This window comes from Procambarus clarkii, chromosome 13, assembly GCF_040958095.1.
Source record: "Procambarus clarkii isolate CNS0578487 chromosome 13, FALCON_Pclarkii_2.0, whole genome shotgun sequence".
Lineage (NCBI taxonomy): Eukaryota > Metazoa > Arthropoda > Malacostraca > Decapoda > Cambaridae > Procambarus > Procambarus clarkii.
Genome location: NC_091162.1, coordinates 14,910,230 through 14,937,927, shown reverse-complemented (window position 1 = coordinate 14,937,927; position 27,698 = coordinate 14,910,230). Strand labels below are relative to the sequence as shown.

At 46.9% G+C, this 27,698-nt stretch overlaps 1 protein-coding gene across 1 annotated transcript in view; it reads left to right on the top strand.

Moving 5' to 3' along the window:
• Positions 1-27,698, top strand: part of yrt (erythrocyte membrane protein band 4.1-like yurt) — a 159,025-nt gene that overhangs the window by 46,709 nt on the left and 84,618 nt on the right. Inside the window, exon 2 of the mRNA XM_045740550.2 lies at positions 17,558-17,662. Within this exon, the coding sequence (XP_045596506.1) occupies positions 17,558-17,662 (105 nt within the window). The remainder of the gene's footprint in view (positions 1-17,557; positions 17,663-27,698) is intronic.

Genomic DNA, 27,698 nt, shown 5'->3' with positions numbered 1-27,698 from the left:
ATCCCATCCTCCACTAACCACATCCCATCCTCCACTAACCACATCCCATCCTCCACTAACCACATCCCCATCCTCCACTAACCACATCCCCATCCTCCACTAACCACATCCCCATCCTCCACCAACCACATCCCCATCCTCCACGAACCACACCCCTCCCTCCCCGATTACACACACGTGCTCTCAAACAAGTTCATTGCTGTACAAACATATCAACAGGAGTCCGGGAAGGTGGCGCGCTCAGACAGGACGAGACGGGGCGAATATTATGGGGGGGGGGTTACTTGTGGTGGTGGGGGGGGGGGGGGATTTGTGATGTATCGGACGGGGTTGTTTAGTGGGTGGGTTTTGGCGGCCATTCACGACGGGGTTTTGTAAAGACTGGCGACGAAGACGATATGGAGGGGGGTGAAATATTGTTGGAATGGTTGTGGTGTGTGTGTGTGTGTGTGGAGAGGACTGTGGGGGGGATTGTGGAGTATGATGAAGGGGGTTAGGAGGATATACAGATTGAGGAGGAGGATGGGGAAGGAAGTGGGTGATTGGTGAAGAGTTATACCTGCCAGATGTTCCAGTACTCTTGCCTTACTTGCTCTTGGAGCTGAGGATGGTAGGTGTTTCCACCAACTCTGGTTCGTGATCATTCCCTTTTGTTTGTCACTTGCTGCATGTGGCATTTTCTACCCCCCCCCCCCTCCCACAGTATCTTCTACGTAGTGAACATATCGCCATTTGGTTTTAACATTGTTAGATACTGTATATTTAATTTAGCTTGTCCAACTGTACTTGTTCTCTGACCAAGCTTTCTGGTTGGTGGTCTGGTCAACCAGGCTGTTGGACGCGGCTGCTTGCAGCCTGACGTACGAATCACAGCTTGGTTGATCAGTAATTCTTTAAAGGTGTTTTGTCGAGTTAGTCCTGGAATATATTTATTAGCTCCCAATGTAATATGTAGGTTAACAAATACAAATTTATAAGGTGGGGTTAGCTGCCCTATTATTTGACCTCTCGTCCATTCCCCCCTCCGTCCATTCTCTTTACCTGTCCGTAGTTCGCTGGCTACCCCCCCCCCCCTGTTCCTCTCCCCTCCTCCCCATCTGTTCCTCCCCCCTCCTCCCCATCTGTTCCTCCCCCCTCCTCCCCATCTGTTCCTCCCCCCTCCTCCCCATCTGTTCCTCCCCCCTCCTCCCCATCTGTTCCTCCCCCCTCCTCCCCATCTGTTCCTCCCCCCTCCTCCCCATCTGTTCCTCCCCCCCCCCCTCGCCTTCAGTTCCTCTCCCCCCCCCCTCGCCTTCAGTTCCTCCCCCCCCTCGCCTTCAGTTCCTCCCCCCCCCTCTGCCCCCCACTCCCCCCTCCCCCAAGATCAACCTTGACGACGAAGAGGAGGGAGGAAGGCAATGTCTTATTGATCAGCGATTATCAGCCCGGAGGCATTTAAATGTCAATGTCAAGGTGAGACCGCGACACCATCACGGTGGAATGGTGGCGAGGGGGTGGGGGAGGGGGGTTGTTTCCTCTCTCTACTTCAGAAAGTGGGGAAGGGAGGGAGGGAGGGAAGTGAGATGCAGTGTAGCACTCGAGACACTTCTTTCCTGTACTTGTAATGTGTTGCATAACTCTGCACATAGTGAGAGGACTGACGCATGGGGGCTATCTCCTTGAGGTTATCTTGAGATGATTTCGGGGCATTTTAGTGTCCCCGCGGCCCGGTCCTCGACCAGGCCTCCACCCCCCAGGAAGCAGCCCGTGACAGCTGACTAACACCCAGGTAACTATTTCACTGCTAGGTAACAGGGGCATAGGGTGAAAGAAACTCTGCCCATTGTTTCTCGCCGGCGCCTGGGGATCGAACCCAGGACCACAGGATTATGCTCGGCCGGTTACCTTCACTCTTCTCGAGTACAACCTTTACACATATTGGTAAAGGGAGCCTGTCGGCCGAGCGGACAGCACGCTGGACTTGTGATCATGTGGTCCCGGGTTCGATCCCGAGCGCCGGCGAGAAACAATGGGCAGAGTTTCTTTCACCCTATGCCCCTGTTACCTAGCAGTAAAATAGGTACCTGGGTGTTAGTCAGCTGTCACGGGCTGCTTCTTGGGGGTGGAGGCCTGGTCGAAGACCGGGCCGCGGGGACACTAAAACCCCGAAATCATCTCAAGATAACCTCAAGGTTGGCATTTTATGTTTAATATTTGTGCTGGTCACAAATGAGATAGTTGGCGAGTCAAATAGGTAGCAAGAAGCAGTGTTGACAGACGCTCTGAATTCCATATATGTGACTTGCCTAAAGTTTCAAGTGTACCTTGATCTGTTATATATATTAAAGTCAACCTCGAGGCGAACAGGGGTTCAAGCCCGAAGGTCTGCTGTTGGGAATTTGCTGACGTTTGCTGGTTACTTTGCAGAGTTGCTGTGTGGGGCACCTGTTGACGTGGCCGCTGTCAATAGCCAGTTTTTTGTAACAAAGTTGAAAAACCCCTACTACATCCGCCCTGAATCCGGTGTTGTTTTGATTATATGTAACTTTACGTAACATGTAGTATGTTTGTATTTTATATAATAAGCAAGAAAGAGTGTATTTTTCCATTGTTTATTTTTGTATGTGATACAATGAAGAGCAGGTTTCCGCTTCTATACTGGACGGCACAATAGGTAGTAGTGTCGGTATGAGTTAGTCCTGGCTTTTTCGTTTAGATGACTTGATAATGGTCCAGGACGGATCGAAACGTCGTCGGTTCTTCATTTTCAGATGTGGACATACCGCCATAGCAGCATGTACAACACTCCCCAATAGGAAGAAAACCCGTAGGATGAACAACCCAGCGGGGTTTCTTCCTATTGGCGAGTGATGTACATGCTGCTATGGTGGTGTGTCCACTCACAAGATGAGTGGCGCTGCCCAATAAACTCGCCCCTCGGGGCAAAAATTGAAAAAAAAATGTGGGTATGAGAGTCTACACTGGAGCAGTTGGTGGGCTGACAGGCTCCTGGTGGGTGGGTGGGTGTAGTGGGGTGGGTGGGTGGGTGTAGTGTGTGTCAGCAGGGCTTTGTTTACTGTTACGTCACAATCAGAACGGTATAAGGTGAAGCTGACATCAGCTGTAGGTCCCAGCCTTCATGTGGTCACTTGATTTCCAAAGATGTATTATCCGTGTCTTACATAGGAAGGACAAAGGTATCTGTACTGGTTAGCATTGTACGAACACTTGAGTCACCTGTCATGGAGTGGTCAATAACTCCCTACACTATGTATAGCAGAAGCTCTACTACGGTAGAACACGTCTCTTAACCGTGTCTATTAAAGACATAATAAAATGTAGGTACTCACCTAATTGTTGTTGTTCTAAACACGTCTTATATTTGCTGGAAGTAGACTCAAGTATGGTGGCCGTGTACCCACCTAGTTGTGCTTGTGAGGGTTGAGCTTTGGCTCTTTGGTCCCGCCTCTCAACTGTCAATCAACAGGTGTACAGGTTCCTGAGCCTACTGGGCTCTATCATATCTACATTTGAAACTGTGTATGGAGTCTGCCTCTACCACATGCTCTTCCTATGTGTGATGTTATCATTGCAAACGTTGCAAATGAATGCAGAAAATAAACTATGGTGGTGAGATTGGCGAGGAAGAACTATGACTTTGCATCTCTGGTGTTGAAGACTGCACAACTGCTGACATGCCAGACAGAACAACGGGTCGACGATACACACAGGTGCCTGTAGTTTGTCTTGGCCGCCTTGCTTAGACAGCTTCATCACACGTTGCCTTGTAAATGTTGAAGACTCGACCTTCATCTGCGGGATGTCCACTTTATTGCGTGTCCATTACTTTGTTAGTCATTCCTGTATTTTATCTCGGCTGCCAAAGTTGACATTGATATCTCATACCAGTGAACACACTCCCCCATCCCTCCCATTCCTCTCCCCCTTCTCTTTCCCCCTCTCTCTCCCCCTCTCTTCTCTCCCTCCCTGTCCTCTCCCCTTCTCTCTCCCCCTCTCCTCTCTCTCCCCCTCTCCTCTCTCTCTCCCCCTCTCCTCTCTCTCCCCCCCTCCTCTTTCTCTCTCTCCCCCCCTCCTCTTTCTCTCCCCCCCCTCCTCTTTCTCTCTCTCCCCCCCTCTCCTCTCTCTCCCCCTCTCCTCTCTCCCCCCCTCTCCTCTCTCCAATTCCCTTCCAACAACACCCCCCCTTCCATCCATTCATCAGTAGCCTAAGCTGGATGTTGTGGTTACGGTAGAGGGCGCGCCAATGTTTACCTTTGTGTATTCTGCGTCAGGTTAAACAACCGACTGAACTCGACGCACACTACAACTAGCCACCAGTGCACTGCAACTAGCCATCAGTGCACTACAACTAGCTACCAGTACAAGATTGCTAGTTGCCATAGACGCCATTCAACCTTAGGCCGCAGTACCATAAACACGTAACTTCAGAACCGAAGGCTCCCTTAGTTCCCCCTGAATTGCTCACTCGTACTTGCCCAAGTGTCCCGCGAATACCCAGCCCGTCCTCGTAAACATTGGCCAGCTGTTGGTTGCTTTAGCAGGCTATTGTGAATGAAAAGCACTTAACACATGACTCACATCTGTGCTTTGTTCACTTCTATATTAGACTCGCACCTTTGTAAAGGCTTCACCCACGTTCTGTAAACACTAGCCCATCGTCAAGGCACAGGGCCGGCGGGTTCACAATATGTACTTATAAAGTTTAGACTCTTTCCCAACTAGTAATAGTCTGGACCTAGTTGTACTTACGGGGGATGAGCTTTGGGCTTTTTGGTCCCGTAGCCTACTGTTCTTGTCCTGTGTAAGGAGATGAAGGGGGCTTGGTGGACCAAACTCTCACAAGTCGAGCCTGGCCTCGGGCCGGGCTTGGGGAGTAGAAGAACTCCCAGAACCCCATCAACCAGGTATCAACCAGGGCTATTACACACAGAGATCACACTAACGTGATGCATCAAATGAACAAATCCACAAGGGCCGTGACGAGGATTCTCCCGGACGCAGGTTCGAATCCTCGTCACGGCCCTTGTGGATTTGTTCATTAAGGCGACTATCATTGTTGCTCATTTTCTCTCGGTCCCGTGACCAGTCGTGTTGTATATCTCTGTACTGTGTCAGGGGGCTGCATACTCGGGAATGGGTCTTGCGTATGTTGCACACAGTATTGTGAAGGCTTCGTCATCTAGGTTCCTGGAGGCTGTCGGGGTATTACGCTCCAGACATGATGCTGCGGCCGCCAACGGGCGCCTCTGATATTGGGAAGTTGTCTACCTACCCTGTTACCTAGCAGTAAATAGGTACCTGGGTGTTAGTCAGCTGTCACGGGCTGCTTCCCGGGGGTGGAGGCCTGGTCGAGGACCGAGCCGCGGGGACACTAAAAAGCCCCGAAATCATCTCAAGATAACCTATTATCTCGTAGCGCTTCTCCCTCACTCGCTCCTACTCCTATGTTCAGAACCTTGCACTTCTCGTGGTTGTGTTCCAGTAGCCATGTATCAAATAACTTATTGTGACTGGTCTAGGTCCTCTTGCATCATTTGAAGTGGGTTTTTGTGTGTGTTATTTAAAAGCCTTTTGTTTGTGGTGCCTTTATTGTCTCCTGATTTGTGTTGTGAATGTGAGTGAAAGTGAGGGGGTTGTGGGGGGGGGGGGGAGCATTAATAAGTGAATGATAGTTGGGAGTAAGTGGTGACAGGTAAAGTGATTGTGATTGTGCAAGATTCACACGATTAGTACCTCGCTCTCCACACACTCTCCCCTCCCCTCCCCTCCCCTCTTTCTCCCTCCTCTCTTCCTCTCTCTCCCTCCTCTCTTTCTTCCCCTCCCTCCTATCTTTTTTTTCCCTCCCTCCCCTCTTTCTTACTCCTATTTCTCCCCCACTCCCCCCTGTCTCCAGTCTGGACACTACTGTAAGGTCGGGTTATAACTCTGCACCACCGCCACAACACTGCAACATACTAGAACAAGAGGTATGGTAGAAGGTGTGACATAACCCAAGGGAAAGGTCGTGGGGATGTCATAAGAACACTTGGAGCACACGGCCAACACACTTGAGTCTTCTTCCAGGAAATATAAGACAGGAGACATCTCCCTTTCCCGCAGGGTGCAGTCGCACCTCCACAGATCTCCAGTATCAGCTCTTGATACTGGTAATGGCTCAAAAGGGCCACCACTTACGGGCTATTCATGCCCGTGCCACCTTTTGGGTGGCTTAATCTTCATCAATCAATCTATAAGACGTGTTTAGAACAACAACAACACAACTTTCAAGTGGAAACTTTACCCATTTTTTGCTGGATATTATTGTGGTCGTGTTGGCCACGATGGTCTGCGAACACAAACAGCCTGGTAGATCAGGCTATCGCCAGGGACGGTATGGTTCCCCAGGCCAAGCTGTTGGGGAGTAGAACTCTGGAAATCATCAACAGGTGATTGAATGGACGAGGTGGTGGATGTGAGTGTGCGACGGATAGATGGATGGAAGGTGTTCTCGTGAAAATGATTTACTGTAACCCGCCTTGCATGGGGCTGGTGGACCCCATGTGGTGGTGCTTTTGTTTCGTGTGGAGATGGTGGGGGAGATTAGCCTGGGGGAGGGGGCGGAGCGGGCGATACGTGTCACGATAACGCTGAATTATTATTCCTCCTGCTTCTATTCCCTTCCCCTCTCTTTGCTGTCTCCTCCCCTTCCCTACCTCTCTCCCTGTCTCCTCCCCTTCCCTACCTCTCTCCCTGTCTCCTCCCCTTCCCTACCTCTCTCCCTGTCTCCTCCCCTTCCCTACCTCTCTCCCTGTCTCCTCCCCTTCCCTACCCCTCTCCCTGTCTCCTCCCCTTCCCTACCCCTCTCCCTGTCTCCTCCCCTTCCCTACCCCTCTCCCTGTCTCCTCCCCTTCCCTACCTCTCTCCCTGTCTCCTCCCCTTCCCTACCCCTCTCCCTGTCTCCTCCCCTTCCCTACCTCTCTCCCTGTCTCCTCCCCTTCCCTACCTCTCTCCCTGTCTCCTCCCCTTCCCTACCTCTCTCCCTGTCTCCTCCCCTTCCCTACCTCTCTCCCTGTCTCCTCCCCTTCCCTACCTCTCTCCCTGTCTCCTCCCCTTCCCTACCTCCCTCCCTCCCTCAGTAACAGACTGTTGCGTGCCACTTGGCCATTTAAATGCCATCAAATACTATTGCATGCTCCATGTACATTTCCTACTTCTTGTGTTACATATAGAGAGTGCCTTGCAGACGCTACCTTAGGCAAAGTGGGGGAGGAGAGCTGGGGGGAAGGTAGTGGGGGTGGTGAGGTGACGCACTGCTGGAAGAGGTGGGGTGGGAGACACGTGATAGCGGGGAGGGGTGGATGGAGGGTGAGGGGTGACACAAGATCCCAGGTGGGGAGGGAGTGTAGATGCATATATGTTTCAACGGTTGGGGGGGGGAGGGGTTAACCTAGAACCCCCTGGTGGCGGTGTGATGGGGGTGGGGGGGGGGGTGGGGGAGGCAGTTGATTATCTAAGGGTACGAGCTCACCCTTAGATATCTGCTTGGAGAGACTTTCCGCCTGCTAGATATCAGCAGCATGCTACAACTGCTCTACACCTTTACATTTTGTCAATATATACTTTTATATCTGTGAATGAAGTTTTCCTCGACCACGTCCTCATTTAGTTCATTCCACTTATTTACACCTCGTAAAATAATGACATAACTTAAGACACAACCCACAAATCTTCAAATCATATGCACGTTTTCAGAATTGGCCGCTTGCTCTCATTCATGCTGGTTGTCTATGTCTATTTTGGGTCTGCCTGTGAAATCGTGGACGTTTTGATCATGTCTTCCCCGAGTTTGAGAGGTTGAACATCTGCTTCTGAGCGCTACGTGATTGATGATCGTGGCCGCCGGAGTGTGACAATCATGCGACGCCGCCCTAGTGCATTGTGCACCCTATACTCATCCTGTGAGCGGTAGCGCAAAAAAAAAAATCATACGTGGAAGGTGGGGAAACAGTTCAGGTAGTAACCTGGTATTTGGTGTTATGAATACACGACCATTGTAAAGTGTGATTAAATACCCATACTCCCTCCCTCCCTTCCCCCTCTCTCTCCCCTCTCCCCCCATCTTTCTCAAGCAGCTCTCCTGTTACCTGTAGTTGGCACTAATTACCCAACAGCTGCCTCCCCCCCCCCCATGTAACAAGGCTCAACCGTCATTAACGTCATGGGAGGTTGGCGCCCTTAACGATGCTTGTGGTTGGTCACTTAGGCGGGTAATTTAGAGTCAATCAGGTTAATAATTACGCAGTTACAGTACGTGACCAGGTACATAGCTCTATGATGATTGTAACCGAAGGTTGGTGGTATGTGGGGATTGTGATTGTTATGGTGAGTGTGAGTATGAGTGTAGTGATTGTTGTGGTGACTGAATTGACGGGAATGATGGTGACAGTACACAAGGAAATCTCAGTAAGGTGATTGTGTCTTTTCATGGTGACGGTGTCATTATAAGCTCTGTGGATGACAATGGTGATGGTGGTCAGTATAGCAAGGACTGGTACTGACAGTGATGACACCATCACCTGGTTCGAGTCACCTCATGGCTCGCTCAATTGATGTGCATCATTGTACATCAATTCTCATTGATATACATCAATGCGGAAATGGAAATACAAACTGGAAAATACAACAGGCTCATTGATATACATCAATGAGCCTGGCCTCAGGCTCACCCCGCCTGAGGGGTGAGTTAAGCTGTGTCTGGGTACAAGTGGATGAACAGCCCAGCGGGTTTTCTTCCTATTGGGGAGTGTTGTACATGCTGCTATGGCCGTGTGTCCACTCCCAGGATGAGTGACGCTGCCCAATAAACTTGCCCCCTCGGGGCAAAATTAAATTAAATAAAGGTGATGTATCAGTGAGAAACTTATTTCCTCAATTATATAAGCCGTTAATGTGATGCATTTGTGCATTGGAGAAGCTTTTTATAACAGGTTTGATTTTTACATCGGTGGCAGTATGGTAATGGTGGTGATGGGATTAATTATAATAGTAATTAGTGGCAGTAAAGGGATTAATAGGAGGAGGTTGTGGTGGGACATAAGGGAGGTGGGCGGGAGTGGGGGGGGGCGGAGGTGGGCGTGAGTGGGGAGGTGGGCGGGAGTGGGGGGGGCGGAGGTGGGCGGGAGTGGGGGGGGGGGCGGAGGTGGGCGGGAGTGGGGGGCGGCGGAGGTGGGCGTGAGTGGGGGGCGGCGGAGGTGGGCGTGAGTGGGGGGGCGCGGAGGTGGGCGTGAGTGGGGGGGGCGCGGAGGTGGGCGTGAGTGGGGGGGCGGAGGCAGGGGACACACGCTCACAGTTCACTATCACGCAGCGTGCCTGAGGTAATAGGCAGGTTGATTCATCTTCTGCACTTTCTTCATTCATCCTACATTCGTCTCTTACCTTCCTTCCTTCCTTCCTTCCTTCCTTCCTTCCTTCCTTCCTTGTGATGGTTCTATGAACCAGTATCCACGCGATCCGGTCTCTTGCCAGGGCTCCAAGTTGGTGGTGTGGTCAACCAGGCTGTTAGACGCTGCTGCTCGCTTCCTCGATGCCTGCAAGGCCCTCTCGAGTCTAGAGAGGCACTTGACTCTGCCCGTGACATCTCTTTCTCCTTAGCTCCCGAGTCTTATTCTACCGTCAACCCAACCATCCATCTCCCGTACCCTGCAATTGCTGGATTACTGCTGACCCAATTCAGTATAAGGTGTGAAGGATAGATGAAATTGTTTATGTAATAATCTAAGATGAGGTCTGATAAGGCCCTTTTGTGCCCTCTGTAATGCTTTTTGCGCTACTGCTGACAGGATGAGTATGGGGTGCACAATAAACTAGCCGCCTCCGGTGGCAAAAATCAATCATCCAATCCCATGTGTCAGTCTTCGGCTCTTGGGTCCTCAGATAGTGCACCTTTACAGCAATATTCAGTCAATTCTCCTGACTAAATTGTACTGAATTGTTTCGGTAGTACTTATACTAACGATGCGGACCATAGTACATATAGCTACATATAACGCAATTAGAAACTAGAAATCTGTACTATTGAATTTGAACAAACTGGAAAAGGGTTTATTTGTTTAAAAAAAAACAACCTAACTAGGCCCAATAATATAGTACATGTGTGTGTTGTACTAGGTCTATGAATATATTTTTTTTTAGCTTAATTTTTTCGGACTTTTTAAAGTGAATAGTACAAAATTCTACCATCTAATAGTACGTTAATCTGTGTACTATGGTGCACATGATATCTGGTTGAACTACCTGGAAATGAACTAAACTAACTGTTACCTAGTTGATGGGGTTCTTGGAGTTGTTCCCCAAGCCCGCCCCGAGGCCAGGCTTGACTTGTGAGAGTTTGGTCCACCAGGCTGTTGCTTGGGGCGGCCCGCAGGCCCACCACAGCCTCCCACATAGTTACAAAAAACAAGCTACTATCTAAACCGGAGGATGGGGGTGTTGCAATATTTATTTGCATATTGCAATGGCACTACACATGCTAATGTCCCGACTTACTGCTTCTTGCTGCTCCCCCCCCCCTTCCCACCCATCCCTGATATCCTTCCCACCCATCCCTGTCACCCCTCCCACTCGTGTAACCCACAACTCCCTTATGCGCTTCCATTACATCCGGGTTCTTGTCACCCTGTACCATTATAATTAGTCACCACCACCACTATAAGTGTTGTCACTTGTATCTCATGGTTACCCCTCGGTGTGTGAATATTTAAGAGAGGTTAGAGGGAGAGGCGGAAGAAAGACAGGGTGTGGAAGAGCTGATATTGACGACGCGCTCCATGTTACATGAAAAATATTTCCAAGGGCAAGAGAAAGGGTAAGAGGCAGGCAGAGAGGCAGGCAGAGAGGCAGGCAGAGAGGCAGGCAGAGAGGCAGGCAGAGAGGCAGGCAGAGAGGCAGGCAGAGAGGCAGGCAGAGAGGCAGGCAGAGAGGCAGGCAGAGAGGCAGGCAGAGAGGCAGGCAGAGAGGCAGGCAGAGAGGCAGGCAGAGAGGCAGGCAGAGAGGCAGGCAGAGAGGCAGGCAGAGCGACAGGCAGAGAGACAGACACAGACAGAGGGAGGTAGGGAGGATAGGACGTGGTGTGTGTGTGTCTGGGTGGGTGACGTGATGATGGTACACTTGGTGGTCTTCCCTCGTCGTCCAACTTACAAACCCTCCACACTGTGTCATCACTGTTCCCACCACCACCACACCCTTTCACCATTCCCTCTCACCATCATTACCTCCTACCACCACCACCATCTCCCACCACTACCACCATCACCACCATCATGGTGACCTTCACAACCATTACTTATCACCTTCAGTCACCGTCTTATCAATACCATTGATTCTGCCATCACTATTAACCTTATATAATTGTGCACGCACGCACGCACGCACGCACACAAGCACTTGGGTGCCTTCAGCTAGTCCTGACTTGAGAGGTAGTTCTTCTGTTCTAGGTTGCCCAGACAAGTGACCGTGCTACATTCTATGTCTGAAATCACTTAACAGTGAATTCAATTTTGCCAGATGTGTGCGAGGTAGTATTTACCCATTCGTTGGTTCCTGGAGCCAGCCAGTATTTCCCCCAAGGTGTAGCTTGTATCTGGTCTCCTGTGCTCTTCACCCGTTTTCATTACCGTCCATTTGTTGGCACTCGACTCCAGCAGCCAATTATCAGAACACTTCAGTGTGACGGTCGGTCACAATGTGGATGAGGAGCCGACACCCAATCCACACATCTGAAAATGAAGAACCGACGACGTTTCGATCCGTCCTGGATCATTATCAAGTCATCTAATTGAAAAAGCCAGGACTAAGGTTCATAGGATGAGTATGGGGTGCACAATAAACTAGCCGCCTTCGGCGGCAACAATCAAAAAAACAATGTTGGGCATGCTATGTGTCACAGCCGATTCAACAAGACGGCGTATGTGAAGAGTAGAGACATGAAAGATTATTTTGGAAGACCAGACTATATTCTGTTCCACTCCTGTTCAATTATCCTGTTCCTGTTCAAACTCTGTTCCACTCCTGTTCAATTACACGACATGATAATGGTCAGGACGGACCGAAACGTCGTGGGCTCCTCATTTTCAGATGCGCGGATTGAGTTTAAATTTAAATTGAGTGTCACTTCAGTAATTCTTTCATGCTGTTACTAAGTGATACGGAGTATATTTTGTAGGTGCACACACAGCTTGTGCCTGTGTGTGGGAGTGTGGTTAAAGCCCCACAAAGTGCCAGGTCTCAACAGCGCTGTAGTGTTGTCCACTTCTTAGAACATTACAGTAAATTAGCTTTCGGATGCCTTCTGGCCCACTCGAAGCCGCTATTATTTATATCCAAGTTGTTATTCGTGCTGCATGTGTCCCTCCTTCATCATGTTGTTACCATCTTTCTTAACCCTATCCTCCCCCTTCCCTTCCAACACGGGATATAAATAGTTCTCACAAAACGCCGGAGACTTGTTTCAAGTTTTTCTGGTGTGAGCCGTGCCGGAGGCCAGCTTTCCTGAAGGTGTTATCAGTGTAATATTGGTGCTTGCGGTCCACACGAGGCCTCACAACCCGGACTGGTGAAGCACCACCTGCATGATCTTAGATAAGTTATCACTTGAAAACCTTTACACCACTACCAAGAGAGGCTAATGAATAGTAGTAGTAGGCATCCCTCAGTCTCAGGAGACTATGGTGTTGCTCTGGAGTGGCCTCACTAGGGCGCAAAGCCAGGGTAGGTTGATATGGAGGAGAAGCTGTTACCCAGGCAGCAGGTCCTCTTGTCTGCTCTCTCAAAACTGCTAATGTCCTTCCAATAAAATGATTAGGGTGTATCAAAGCAGCTGATGCCTCTCTCTAAATATCTGCCCCCACATTCATCTCTTCCCCCTCTCCGAAGCAGTTGATGTTTCACGAACAAAACGCCCGATGTCTTTTCCCCCTCTCAGATTAGCTGACATATCCATCTTAAAAAGCTACTTACACAGTCATAAACTTGTAATGTTTTGATAATGTGAAGCACCTTGAGGCACTTGGGATCCTTGAAGGGTTAAAAGTCATTACGGTCGGTCACTGGAGTGTGTATGTGCTTGTTGTTGCTAGTGTTCTTGTTGCTGGGTGTTAGCAGGGGTTGTACTACGCTCACTCCACACAAATGTGATTGTTCATTCATGGAAGGGTGGGTTTGTGTGTGTGTGTACTCACCTAGTTGTGCGGGGGTTGAGCTCTGGCTCTTTGGTCCCGCCTCTCAACCGTCAATCAACAGGTGTAGAGCCTATTAGGCTCTTATCATATCTGCACTTGAAACTGTGTATGGAGTCAGCCTCCACCACATTACTTCCTAATGCATTCCATTTGTCAACCATTTGTGTGTGTGTGTTTTGGGTGGGGGTTAGAGATTGAAATTGAAATAGAAATAAGTTTATTGAGGTAAAATACACACAAAGGGATGAGGTAGCTCAAGCTATTCTCACCCCGTTCAGTACATCGTGTTAATACATACATAAACACACATTACAAACAATAAACATATTACCAAACATTCTGAGAGATAAACATATACATTTCCTGCGTTAGAGAGGGAGCGAGGAAGCTTGTAGTATTCATTAAGAGAGCATCACTGCTAATCCTGTTGAACCTGTATTACAGTTGACAGAAAATAGAAAGCGGGAGGGAGGTTGAGATGGATGTAGGCTCAACGGGCGTGGGAGTGAGTTAGGGTAGTGTAATTAGGAGTGGTGCATGGTGCAGGTGTGGTGCATGGTGCAGGTGTGGTGGTGATGGTGAAGAGAAGGAGATCAGTGATAAAATGAGGGGGAGAGATGTAGGGTGAGAGGGCGTGTGAGAGGGGAAGGAGAGGCAGACAGGGAGAAGAGAGTGAAGGGTTACGTCATGCTCTTCATGGTATGAGGGATACCAGACCTCAACGCTCTCCTTGTGTGTAGCTAGTTCCCCACACCCCGCCCCCCTCCACCACTTCCTGGCTCCCTTACCCCTTCCCTGCTCCCTGGCCCCCTTCCTGGCTCCCTGGCCCCCTTCCCTGCTCCCTGGCCCCCTTCCCTGCTCCCTGGCCCCCTTCCCTGCTCCCTCACCCCCTTCCTGGCTCCCCTACATCATCCTCCTCCTCTCCTACCCCCCGCCACTCTTCTCTGGTTTACTTGTGATCCACTTCGAGAGTTTGCCCACTTCGTAGCCTAGCCTGGAGCCGGTCTAGTTTAGTGATTGTCAGGACCCTCTCATTTTCCCACTCACCCTCCAGCCTCTCCCCTCCCGCTAGCTCTGCCCCCTCCATTAAAACACCTGCTTTAAGAATCATTTGCTAGTATGTATTTCACATATTTGTTCACGTGTGTCTGCTATTTAGAATAACCGTCACTGAAATCATAATATTGGCGCTGCCCAGTAAACTCGCCCCTCGGGGCAAAATTTAAAAATTTAAACCCTAGGATGCATGAGAATTATCCTGGCATGTACCGAGATTTTTGGAGAAGTATACATGTACAAGTATACAAATATGATGACGGCCTCAGTAATTTAGGTGTTATAACGTGTGTATGCGTGCCGTATGTTGTCTGTATTCCTTTCATTACAGAGCTCTCTCTCTCTCTCACCTGCCTTGTAAAGGGGGACTGAGCTTCCAGCAGTACCCAAGGTGGAAGAGTTAGTGATTTGAGAAGTAGCATTGTAGTGGCAATCCTTGATTAATTAAGGTACTCGTAACTCACCAGTTTCCTGGCTGATAGCTACTCTTTACCTGGCCAGGCTCACTACATGTTTGGTCGCCTGACTTTATTATTTCTACATTATTTTATACAGCGTTTTATTTCTACGAGAATGTCTGCATCTTGTATCCCGACATGTATGCGGGCCGTTGGAAGACATACATCAGCCTCAAGGGTTTACTGTATCGTGTATGACGCAGTTTCTTGCAGAGAGTCGTTGGCTACTACAGTTAGAAGAGGAGGATGACTCAACACTCGTATATCTTTGTTTATGACAAATATGATCGTGTAAAAAGAGTATTGCTTTGGGTGCACCACCCTGGGGGACAGATGTTTCCAGGTGGAGGATCCTGATTTGAGCGACTGTTCGAGTGCCGTTTGTTCGTAAGTTGAAGACACATCTCCCTTCCATTTCAGTTGTTCATTTCGTACACATTTGTTCTGTTACGCTATTGGTTGAAGGAGTGTGCGTGTTGCATTGGTTGTACATGCAACACCATTGTGATCCGGAGAGAGCGTCCCGTGTCGCCTAGGATAGTGTAGACCTTTTGATGTACAATAATGCAGTTGTTTTTACGGTTGCTTTAATAACCAATTATTGTATTTTGGTTAATGGTGGCGGTGATGCTGGTGCAGCACAGTTGTTGATGGTAGTGGCGGTGCCTGGGTGGATGGGGGAGCGTGTTGTGGTTGCTGGTAGTTGTGGTGGTGGTGGTTGATGCTAGTGTTGAGGGCAACTGAAACATTATACGGCCGTATATGGAGATTGCAACATTGCTGCAGCATGTTGCGCCATGTACCGAGACGTGGTTGTGAATATGGATGCCTCCTCGCCACTCCCAACACATTCACAATCATTTGCATACATTGCAAAGTGTGGGGTCACCATTTGTGTTCGAGCACCGCATCACTATTGGGAATGTGGAGGAAAGGGGGCATAACTAGGCGAATTCTCACGATGTTCAAAAATAAAGAGTTTGATAAACACGTCTCTTGATCAGCTGTGCTGTGATCCATACGTTAGACTGCCAGTAGCGGCGCCTAACAGCCTGGTTAAACCAGACCACCAACCAGGTGGTCTGGTCAGAGACCGGGTCGCTGGGGGAACATTGATACCCGAAACCGGGAACATGATCGCAGTCACCTTAGGGGGAAACAGAATGAATTAAAACGCTGCAGACCTTCTCATTAGTGCAGTAGAATGCCTCCCTATAAGGTGCAGACAGTACACCTAGGTACTCGCGGCTACTTTCTTAGGAAACTTGGTAAACAAATTCAGTGATGCGGATCAACTGGGGCGAGGAGGGCGTGGCCAGAGAGCGACCGCCGGGGGGGGGGGGGACCTGGCCAGCCACTCTATAAAAAATTTAACTTTTGTCAAACCAGAAACGTACGAACCCAAGCAACCCACCTACCGCGGCTGATGCTTTTTGGAAAACTTCAATATTCTTACGTGCTTTTTAGTTTTATTAATACATCGTGTTTATAAAATTACCGTACAAAATTGCAATGTATTAGATGAAGGGAGCAGCAGCACATGGTAGCCAATCAAAAGCAAGGAATAGGAGAGGTGGGCTTAGGGATCGTCAGGTCAGAAGGGGCAGGAATGTGGGCTGCTAGCCAGCGGTCAACAGCGTTTCTTGTACGGTGGTTACCTCGCTGTCACCTTGTTATGCTGGTGGTATTGATGAGCAAAGGAACGCGTGAATGAAGCCTAGTGGTCCTACTGGAGGCATGAATGAAGCCTAGTGGTCCTACTGGAGGCATGAATGAAGCCTAGTGGTCCTACTGGAGGCATGAATGAAGCCTAGTGGTCCTACTGGAGGCATGAATGAAGCCTACAGGCCTACTGGAGGCATGAATGAAGCCTAGTGGTCCTACTGGAGGCATGAATGAAGCCTAGTGGTCCTACTGGAGGCATGAATGAAGCCTACAGGCCTACTGGAGGCATGAATGAAGCCTAGTGGCCTTCGGGAGGCAGACTATTTACAGCTAGTATAGTCCTTACTCTTGTGGCTCTTCCTTATATTTTTATAATAATTTGCTTCAGTGAGGTTACCTGCCAGTTTCTTCGTGGTTTTTTAATTTATACTTGTCTACTTTGAATTATTGTGAGCTCCATTATGTTCAATGGGTATAAATTGGATAAGTTTAGATTTAGGAAAGACTTGGGTAAATACTGGTTCAGTAACAGGGTTGTTGATTTGTGGAACCAATTGCCGCGTAACATTGTGGAGGTGGGGGTCCCTCGATTGTTTCAAGCGTGGGTTGGACATGTATATGAGTGGGATTGGGTGGTTATAAATAGGAGCTGCCTCGTATGGGCCAACAGGCCTTCTGCAGTTGCCTTTGTTCTTATGTTCTTATGTTCCCAAGTTCCACCTGTGCTCATACAATGTGAGGGAATTTAAACGTTTAGACTCATTCATTAATATATTTAATTATTTGTGTAAATATTTGAGTACGTTGGTAAATATTACCCTTTTTGTTTTAGATATTTCATGTCTAAAATATTATTTACTAATACAGTATATTAGTCTTATAAGTTAATGTACTGTATTTGGATGGTTATACAAATTATATTTAGTGGGTAGTTTTATTTCTGTATATTCGTATTCATATGTTTACTTAGATTTCGAGTTGGTTACTTATGCATACATAATTGAGTATATGTTTGGTTTAATAAATTATATTAATTCAATTGCTTAGATCCATTGTGTGACTTGTGATTTTGTATAAATTTATTGTTACTAAGTTAATTATGGCTTGATCCAAGAACCAATTGGTGGTGTCACGTTGAACTAACATGCTTCGTTTTGTTTTCAGAAAAAGTCTCTGGGGCAGGAACTGTTCGAGCGGGTAGTGTACTCCCTCGACATTATCGAGAAGGATTACTTTGGCCTGCAATATACCGACGCCAACCATGTCCCCGTAAGTACCTTTTCCCGCGCTCTTTACTTTGGTTTTTCTTATTTAAATCCTCTCGATACTGTTTCAGTGTCACGTCCCTCGGCTCTAACTCCCCTCCTCTTACCCCATTCTGTGCTAGTTCCCGTCTCTCCTCTTGTGTTAGTGCTCTGTTCCTCTTCCCAATTGTGTGTGTGTTATCCCTCTGGGTTCCCCTTTTTCTGTTATTTGGATTATTGATCACATGCGCTTGTATGGCTCTCTTGATCATACCTTCATGGGGTGCTTCTACTCCCCAGAAGAGGGAGTAGGCTTGTGAGAGCTGTGTCCAACAGGCTGTTGCAGTAGGCTTGTGAGAGCTGTGTCCAACAGGCTGTTGCAGTAGGCTTGTGAGAGCTGTGTCCAACAGGCTGTTGCAGTAGGCTTGTGAGAGCTGTGTCCAACAGGCTGTTGCAGTAGGCTTGTGAGAGCTGTGTCCAACAGGCTGTTGCAGTAGGCTTGTGAGAGCTGTGTCCAACAGGCTGTTGCAGTAGGCTTGTGAGAGCTGTGTCCAACAGGCTGTTGCAGTAGGCTTGTGAGAGCTGTGTCCAACAGGCTGTTGCAGTAGGCTTGTGAGAGCTGTGTCCAACAGGCTGTTGCTTGGTTTGGACATAAACCCCACGTATCCACTAACTATCCTGTGTGATGGGGATTATTAGCATCACGCATTCTTGCCGCAGTCTGCACTCCCTTTCGCATAGTTTACGGAGCTACATAGATGCAGATGTACGTAAATGTGTTAATATAAAATGTAAATGTGTACGTGAGCCCGTTTTATGTCGCCGATGACATTTGTACTGACATTGTATCTTTGTTGAATATCTTAGCCCTGCACGACGTCGGTAGTGTGCGTGGAGGTCTACCAGCCGGACCACCAGATTTCAACCAGATTGACCGGCTGACCCTTCTGATCAGGACTTGTTTCTTCCCCCGCGACTCTCGTATGTTCTGCCCCCTCTAGGGCCAACAACGCCCACACGCCCGGGCTCACCTTTCTCCCATGTTGTGCGGGCCACACCCACGGCCTGCCATGCTTCGATAACCACTTCATCCCGCCACTAAAGCGCAGGACATGAATACAAAGAATATGGCTGATATGTCAATGTGGGAGTCGACTGATGATGACCACACGTAAATGAAGGCTTTGAGATGACGTTCAAATACGTTTATTGAGACAATAAAATAAATCTCAAAGGGATAGAGTAGCTTAGGCTATGTCTACCCTCCTTAGAGGGTGACTTGGCGGCGGACGGCCAGTGTCTCCTGGGAGGAATTGTCTGTCGCTCTTGATTGGTGTTTCCAGCCACATGTTCGCGTATACTCCCACCACATGTTGGTGTATACTCCCGCATAATGTTTCATGACCATATTCACCAGTGTGTCGGCTTACCGATGATAATGTTAAGGGGGCAGCGGTTATATTACCTGACTGGCGCTCCAGTAGTGCCGGCGGCTCCCCAGTTCAACCACAGTCGTAAGGATGGGTGCGAACCTGATGCAGGGTAACACCTCTAATTTTGCCCATCGACTTAAACTATTTAAGTTTAGATTCAGGAAAGAAATCGGTAAATACGGGTTTGGAAAGAGGGGTGTTGATATTGTGGACCAGATTACTGGGTATCATAACTGACGTGAGATCGATAGATTGTTTCAAACGTGAGTCAGACATGTATATGAATGACTTCAGTTGCATATAGTCCTGGGGACCATTCAGGCTTGTTCGCATGTATATGAATGAGTTTGGCTGGGTATAAACAGTATCTGCCTCGTGTGGGCCAGTAGGCCAGGTGACTTGGTTGTGACTTGGGTTAAAGCTGGTTTCGTCAATACGGTTGTATTCTCGGCGGCTTACCCCAGCCCAACGGTCATATAAATATCCCATATTGATGTGGTGAGACCTGCTCTGACCCCCACCGCCCCCACCCTCCCTCACGCAGATGGTGGGCGGGGCTCCCCCCCCCCCCCCCACACACACACACACACACACACAGGTGGTGGGCGGGGCTGGCCTCAATTTCCATCTGCATTCGTGGGATTTAATCACTAACATGCTGGTATCCAAATATCCAATGAACTGGGAGCACTGGTTGCAATAAGGAAGGTGTGGGAGGTAGCCGGGAGTGCCCGGTTCTCTCCCTCCTTAATAAGTTCATTGAAATACAAATACAAAGATCTAATGTTCAGCTCACCCCGTTCAGTACGTGTTTATTCGTATATTTAGTCTCGTTACAATCAACACTATTCAATATTCTGAGTGATAAACATTTATTCTTGCACATAGGTGGTGGTGATCAGAACTCTGGCAAATGCATAGAAATACAAAAATAAAAATGAAAAAAACATACAAAGAAGCATAACAATACTTTTATAAACAAGTACAAATATAAAGGCAATAATAATAATAATAATAATAATAATAATAATAATAATAATAATAATAATAATAATAATAAAGCTATGAAAAGACTTGCGAATATCCGAGGCCCAACATAGGCAATCTTTGACCAAGTTTGGTAGATATGTATACTATACATATGCCTAGGAAATATTAGTTTTGGTTATTTCTTGCCTTCTTGTTCGCACTCTGTACTCAATAAGTAGTACAAAGATTAATTTTTTGTTTGGCAACTATCCACATTTTGTACAGTTCATCCAGGGTCGCTGTAGGACTATAGGTACTATCATTTTTGGGTGGCATAGGCTACTACACTCACTTGCTTAATCACGCCTCTCAATTCTCGTTAAACTTGGGTACAGGTTCCCGAGCCTTTTAAGCTCTTATTTCTAAATTTTTAAACTATATGTGTAGTCTGTCTCCATCATCTCGGCGTGCATTCCACTAGTTTGACTTTCTGTGAGTTCCGTCGTCTGGTCGTAGAATTATAATAATTTGCAAGGCAAGCTCTACCACTTGTGAATCCGTGCTGGTGGTGTTTCACAGTCCCTTTTTTCTTCAGATATGCTGCTAACGTTTAATAAGTTACGTTCACTGACCTGCAGTTCAATGCCTCCTGTCTCTCTCTCTCTCTCCTTTTATATTGGGACTACATTGACTGTCTTCAATTTTGTTGTTTTAGATTCAGCTACTCGAAAGAAAAAGTTCCAAGTGAGCCCGTAGTAGAGGCTCATTGGATCCCATTATCTGTATCAATAGCTGATACTGGAGATCAGGGAATGGGGGTTCGTGGACGCGCCAATTGAATCCAAGAGCAGGACTGCACATGATGATTGATGGAGATTAAGCCACCGTAAAGGTGGGACGGGTATGAATAGGCCGTAAATGAAGGCTCTTCCGAGCCTCCACTAGTACCAATACCGGTAGATCTATTTCCAGTGATTTTATTGAACTTCAAAGGAAGCGGCAAGAATAGGGCTTCCACTCAATCTTTACGAGGTGGCATGGACATGAGTAAGCCCATACGTGGTAGATGTTTGGAATGAATGTGATCGTATATACTTTTTTCTTTTCTTGGAGTCCAGTTTCAAGCGTAAACGGACTTGTGATCCTGTGGTCCTGGGTTCGATCCCAGGCGCCGGCGAGAAACAATGGGCAGTTTCTTTCACCCTATGCCCCTGTTACCTAGCAGTAAAATAAGTACGTGGGTGTTAGTCAGCTGTCACGGGCTGCTTCCTGGGGGTGGAGGCCTGGTCGAGGACCGAGCCGCGGGGACACTAAAGCCCCGAAATCATCTCAAGATAACGCGGGCTATTCATGACCGTGCCACTTCTTGTGGTGGCATAATCGTCAACAACAACAACGGTCTTTGGTCGTGTAACATCTTGAAGTGTGTCTGGGCTTCTACTGACTGTGTAGTGTCCCAGCTGCTATGTATAGACGCCTTCATCAGTCCACATTGTCATGTATTGTCAAGTTTCACCGACTGTACTTTTTTTTTTTTTTTTAGCAATTATCTTCACCATAATTATTACACCATGACTGGTGTAAACTACTGCTTATTTATCTGTTACTCGTGTTTCATACAACTTTCCTAATGTTACTGTTTGTTCTCTTCCAAGATTTACCGACTATTTTGACAACAATTATTGCTGTATGTGTGTGTATGTGGGGGAGGGAGATGTGTGGTGAGGGCGCACATACTACATACACTCTCTTGTGTATGGAGTGAGCCACACACATTGAGGTCCAGACAAGGCTGGGTTGGGTGATTGTTGTTGTTAGATTCAGCTACTGGGAACCAAAAGTTCCAAAGTAGCACGGGCTATGGCGAGCCCGAAGTGGACTTACCTGGCAGAGGAGCGGTGCTCATCGCTGGGTTGGGGTGAGGTCATTACTACGTACCTCTGCCAGGGATTAACCGTGTGGCTCTTAATGTACTATTATCGAGGTGTGGTGATTACTATTATTCTCGCTGTTACTCTATATTAGGAATAATTAGCACACACACCATATTAGGACCAAGTGTCACTGGTGTAGAATAAATACCCACACCACTCAGTACATGATGTAGTGGTATATAAGAGTGATCTCCATTGGAATTATGAAGGTATATGTAATTTCACACACATATATGTAAGGCAGTGTCTAGGATGCTCCCGGACGCAGGTTCGAATCCTCGTCACGGCCCTTGTTGATTTGTTTATATGTAATTTGTTATAGCACAAGTCGTAGATGGGTTTTGAAGGTGTACTTTGTTTTGTGGATTGGCCCAGGTAGTGGTGGGAGGTGGAGGTCCGTCAGGTGTTGTGGGGCGGGGCCCGGGAGGCGGGTGAGATCCTTCAGGTGAGGTCGGCTACGTCCTATGTGGTGCCTGGCCACCAGTAACGGCATGACTAAGGTTAAGAACACCAGAACAAAGGTAACTGCAGAAGGCCTCTTGGCCCATAAGAGGCAGCTCCTATCTATAACCCCCCAATCCCACTCATATACGGTTAAGGCTGATGGAATATAATTTGGATATGGAATATGTGTGGTTTGGTTAGTGAGATAATGAATATATTGTATGCAGAAAATGTATTTGATAATCACTATTGAACTCTTGCTTGTGTAATTGCAGTTGTGTGGCAGATTTTATTTTCACAAGTTTGTCTTGCACTATCGTGCATCTCTCTCTCTCGTGAGAGAGAAACACAAACATTACCGCTGGGGTCATCCGGTTCTTGTCCTTAAATGGTGTGTTTTTGTATTACAGTATTTGTATAACTCATTTTTCCTTTCTAAAATATATATTTTTGAATTGTGTAATTTGAATTTGCTGTTGATCACCCGGTCGTAGGTATATTACCTGGTCGTAACATGACAGTTACAAGAGAGAGCGAAGGAGGATGGTGGGTGTGGAGGGAGTGTGGGGGGAGAACTCTTCAAGAGTTTGTGGGGCCGAGCCATTGCCCAACCTGCTCCTTCTGCATGCCGTCCACAAATATATAATTACTTGTGACTTGTGGTCCAGTTAATGCATCCCGGCATATTAAGGTTTTCTGTATGATAAATGTTTGGCGAACATTATGTTCTGAGTTGGGTATCCACCCACCAGAGGCCCACAGTCACGTGTTTATCTGATTACTCACCCTTTACTCCTCCTCCCTCCCCCCCCCCTTCTCTCTCCCTCCCCCTTCTCTCTCCCTCCCCCTTCTCTCTCCCTCCCCCTTCTCTCTCCCTCCCCCCTTCTCTCTCCCTCCCCCCTTCTCTCTCCCTCCCCCCTTCTCTCTCCCTCCCCCCTTCTCTCTCCCTCCCCCCCTTCTCTCTCCCTCCCCCCTTCTCTCTCCCTCCCCCCTTCTCTCTCCCTCCCCCTTCTCTCTCCCTCCCCCCTTCTCTCTCCCTCCCCACTTCTCTCTCCCTCCCCCCTTCTCTCTCCCTCCCCCCTTCTCTCTACCTTCCTCCCTCCCCCCTCCCCCCTCCCTTCCACCTTCCTCCCTCCCCCCTCCCTTCCACCTTCCTCCCTCCCCCCTCCCTTCCACCTTCCTCCCTCCCCCCTCCCTTCCTCCCTCCCCCCTCTCCGTAGAGCGTTTAGCTTCTGCTTCAGTCTTGGGGCTGTTCTCATTTGTTCGGTCTCATCAGCTTAGCGCCGTTTGAAGATAGCCTCATAAATTCAACACTTCGTCTCTGGTATACCATTTATGTCAACCGAGAACAGAAGGGACAGTGTATGTACCTGGTCTTGTGTATCCTTATTTTCAATTTGGTTTCCTACACACTTTTTTCTTTCCTGAACCCCTATTGATCTTCGATGATAAATACAGTTTTCTCCAGATATTCCACTATTTTCTCCTTTACCGTACTTGGCTGTCAAGATATTGGCTGGTAATTTACATTAGAATACATTTCTGTTGCCAGGTCTATTCACATGGTGATAAATCTTCGTGCATTTTGGGAGCCGTTTAACTTGCTCATCTGTATATATATTTTTCCCCGGCCTGGAAATAACTGATGATGGTCAGAATTGAACTGTAAATAACAGGAAATAGCCAGTGCTTTCAACGTGGTAGTAGGTAGTTATCTCTAGTAAGATTTATCTGCTTTTGTGGTCATGTACACCGGCGCACCTTGACCACGCAGTGACGCTAAATACCATTTTTATTTCGGTCAAAACCCAATACTTGATTTGCATAATGTTTCATTCTCGGCTGTTGACACCATTGGCATGACGTCACTAGGAAGTTGCCGGACGCCACCAGGGAGTTGTCGTGGGTGCTAGTATATTGCTGGATCACGATCTTATCTCTTCTTTCTTAAAGTATCAGGCTGGCTTCTTTTACAGGTCTGCATACACTTGCAGACAAGCAGAAGATTGCCGACTTATCTCTCTTGTGTTCCCGACACAGGAAAGGTTCTCTCGTGCAAGCGAATTTGCACCGTTATAAATGAAAATCCAGTTTGTGTGCAATTTATTTTTGACAGCATGTAATGACAGTCTCGATGATTTTCGGGAAAGTGGGTAAATACAGTGTCTGATGCGGAGCCTTGGCAAGCCTCCAAATTTGCCTCGAGTTCATGAACTAAAATTGTTGTTATTAACTATTTACCAAAAGTGCATATTATGTGTCGTTGGCATTTAAAAAAAAATAGGGGGGATGACATGTGTTAGTAAAAGCGGCTGTAAACATTTAATGATGCCAGCACGAGGAACTGTTGCATAACACCTCCATGCCTAAAGTGCCAGGTAGGTCATCCTGACACTAACTAGGATATAACTAAAAGTCTTAATTGTAGTTTTTGCAAGAAAGGTTTTCCAGTCTGCTATATTATCGATACGTGTAAGTCAAACGTGTTGATAATATAGAACATGGAAAGCAGGCGATGAGTCACAATAACGTGGCTAAAGTTCTCAAGTCACAATCGACTTGAGAATGGTCCAGGACGGACCGAAACGTCGTCGTCCCTTCACCTTCTAGTGTGTGGTCTGGTCAACATAGAACATGGAATGTTTGGCTGGTGACTGTGCTATATATTTTTGTATAGTTCATTTATTATGTACCCTATAGTCATCCTGTGGACGGTAGTGGAAAAGGTTACAGAGGCACAAATCACCTCAGGAATTTGATACATGTTCCCATATACATAGGCTTTGGGGTTCAGTTCGTAAACCGATATTTGCCTCTATAATCCTTTCCACCACCGCCCACGGGATGGGTATGGGGTGCATACTAAAGAAAGAAAGAAATTGAATTACAGGGTGTACTGTTTTGTAGTTTAATATTTTTTTAATAGTGGCATGATGTGTTATCCACAGTAATGGTGATGCATTATCATCCTAGGACGGTCCTCTTACCCGTTCGGCATCTGACCGTATCGTCAGATGCCGAACGGGTAAGCCAGAGGAAGGTTTCGTAAGGAGGGTTGGGACACGGCCCTTGTCCGGACGTTGGTGGCTGGAGGCGGCTTGTGTTGCTGCGTCTCTGAACTCTTCGCCTTGCTCACAGCGCCATGACTTAGGCAGTATATACGGCCCATGTTATCATTGCATTATTTATGAGAGATGTTACTGCGACTCGAACTCAAGACTGAATGATTGTCTCCACTGCTGAAGCTTACGCCATTGGTTTGATGTGTGTTGTGGAACACTACTGTCGACAACTTGTTCAGTTTAAACTAGTGATTACCGTAATGTGATTTAAAGAGTAGTAATGTGGTTAAAAGCCGTGTCATTCCATACTACTATCTTCACAATATTTAGGAATGCTACTACTAATGTGATTGAGGTCTGATCAAATTCTTATTTAATGAAGAAGAAATTCACTGGGTGGACATAATTCCTTGATTTAATGGGGTTTGTTTGGTGATTTGGCCAGCAACCTGCCTTTGTCGTGTCCGAAACACTCACGTCATTACCTACTGACAATATTTTAGAGAAGCATATGACATGTCTATATTTCTAATCCATAATAATGTGTAGCTCCAACTCACTATAATGAACATTTTATCAGCAAATTTGCTGTATATGTTTAATTAAAAGTGGTCACTTTAACGAAGCCAACTTCCCAAAGTTTGGTTAGTATTGGGAAGTGATAAGTATCGTGCGCGTGGCAGTGACAGTTGGGAGAGATTGCCAGATATTACCGGACTGGGGAAGATTGCGTTAATATCAAGATAACGGAATTACGGAACTTGTCAGTGTTGCAGGATGCAACTTTAGTATTTGCAGGATGTGTTGTTTGCTCTATTTATTGGGCATTGGGTTGGTTGAGTTGAGGTAAATACGAATGTTGACGGAGCGCGGTCAATACTGACCAGCAGCACCAAGTCTTCCAACTTGCCACTTCACAACTCTTTCAACTTCTCTCTGCCGGTCAAGTCCACCCCATCCTGGCTGGCTCTCTCTTCACAACTCTTCAACTTCTCTCTGCTGGCTACGTCCTCTCCGTCTCTCTCTCAGCTCGATCTCTCTTCTTTTTCTCAACACAGGTTTCAAAATAGGAAATTTTCGATTAGCTTCGGATGCATTCAGAACTTTCTAACTCGATCCAGTGCAGCCCAGCTTGTTGACTCAGACTTTGTCTTGAGGGATACAATCTCCAGACAGTATCAAGGCGCGCTGATAAGAGTTTCTATCACTAGATTCTACAATTTTTACTGTGACCCATGTTCCACATAACAAAAAATTCTTGATGTAACAAATGTTTGTGTTTAGTGAACAATGTAGGATATTCGACACAAACATTATCATATAATAACATTTGCAGCTAAAATGTTGCAAAATACCACCATTATGTTTTGACGGACTGAGAACTACTCTAGGAATGATAAGAAATAAGCTAAGGACTCTGAACAAGTTCCAAGTAGCACGGGTTATGGTGAGCCCGTAGTGGACTTACCTGGCACAGGAGCGGTGCTATGAGGGAAGCTAAGGAAGGGGGGGGGATATGTGTGTGGGCAACATAGATCTGCAACAGTTACATTTACTATGTCCAATGCGTCATTGATTTCTTTGTATCGTTGTATTATTCATATTAATTTTGATCGTAATTCTGTATAAAAAAAATTGTATTCATTGTTAATTAGTTTGGTGCTTGGAAACTAGAATTGCACTTTTCTGTACAGTTATTTGTAGTAAGTATAATTGAAGTCGACCAACTGAATAGTTTATCAAAGCTAATTACAATATTTATATTATAAAGTTTCTCACTATGTAACAATTAGCCACGTGGTGGTAAACTGTTAACCGTCAGTGGAATTTGTACACTGCTTGGGTTTACGATGCACGGTATATATTTACTGTAGTCTCCGTATTAATCCAACATCAGATAATATTTGAGAGCTTTTGATATCTCTATTAACTATATTTTGATGTAAAATTTAAGAATAAAAGTCTTTCCTATTATTTTTTTATCACCAGGGGATGGAATTTTTTTATGTACAAATCTAAGGATAAAAGGGTTTCATATTTTTTATTTAATTTTAAAAATCTTTAAAATTAAAAATTTTAAAAGGTAAAAAAAAATAAAAATAAGGCAGGGGTAATTACAGGTTAACGCATACTCCTAATGTATAATATATGAAACGTGTATTAAATCACTTCATAGCCCATACTTGATGAATTTAAAAAAAATTTGTTTCGTAAATCCA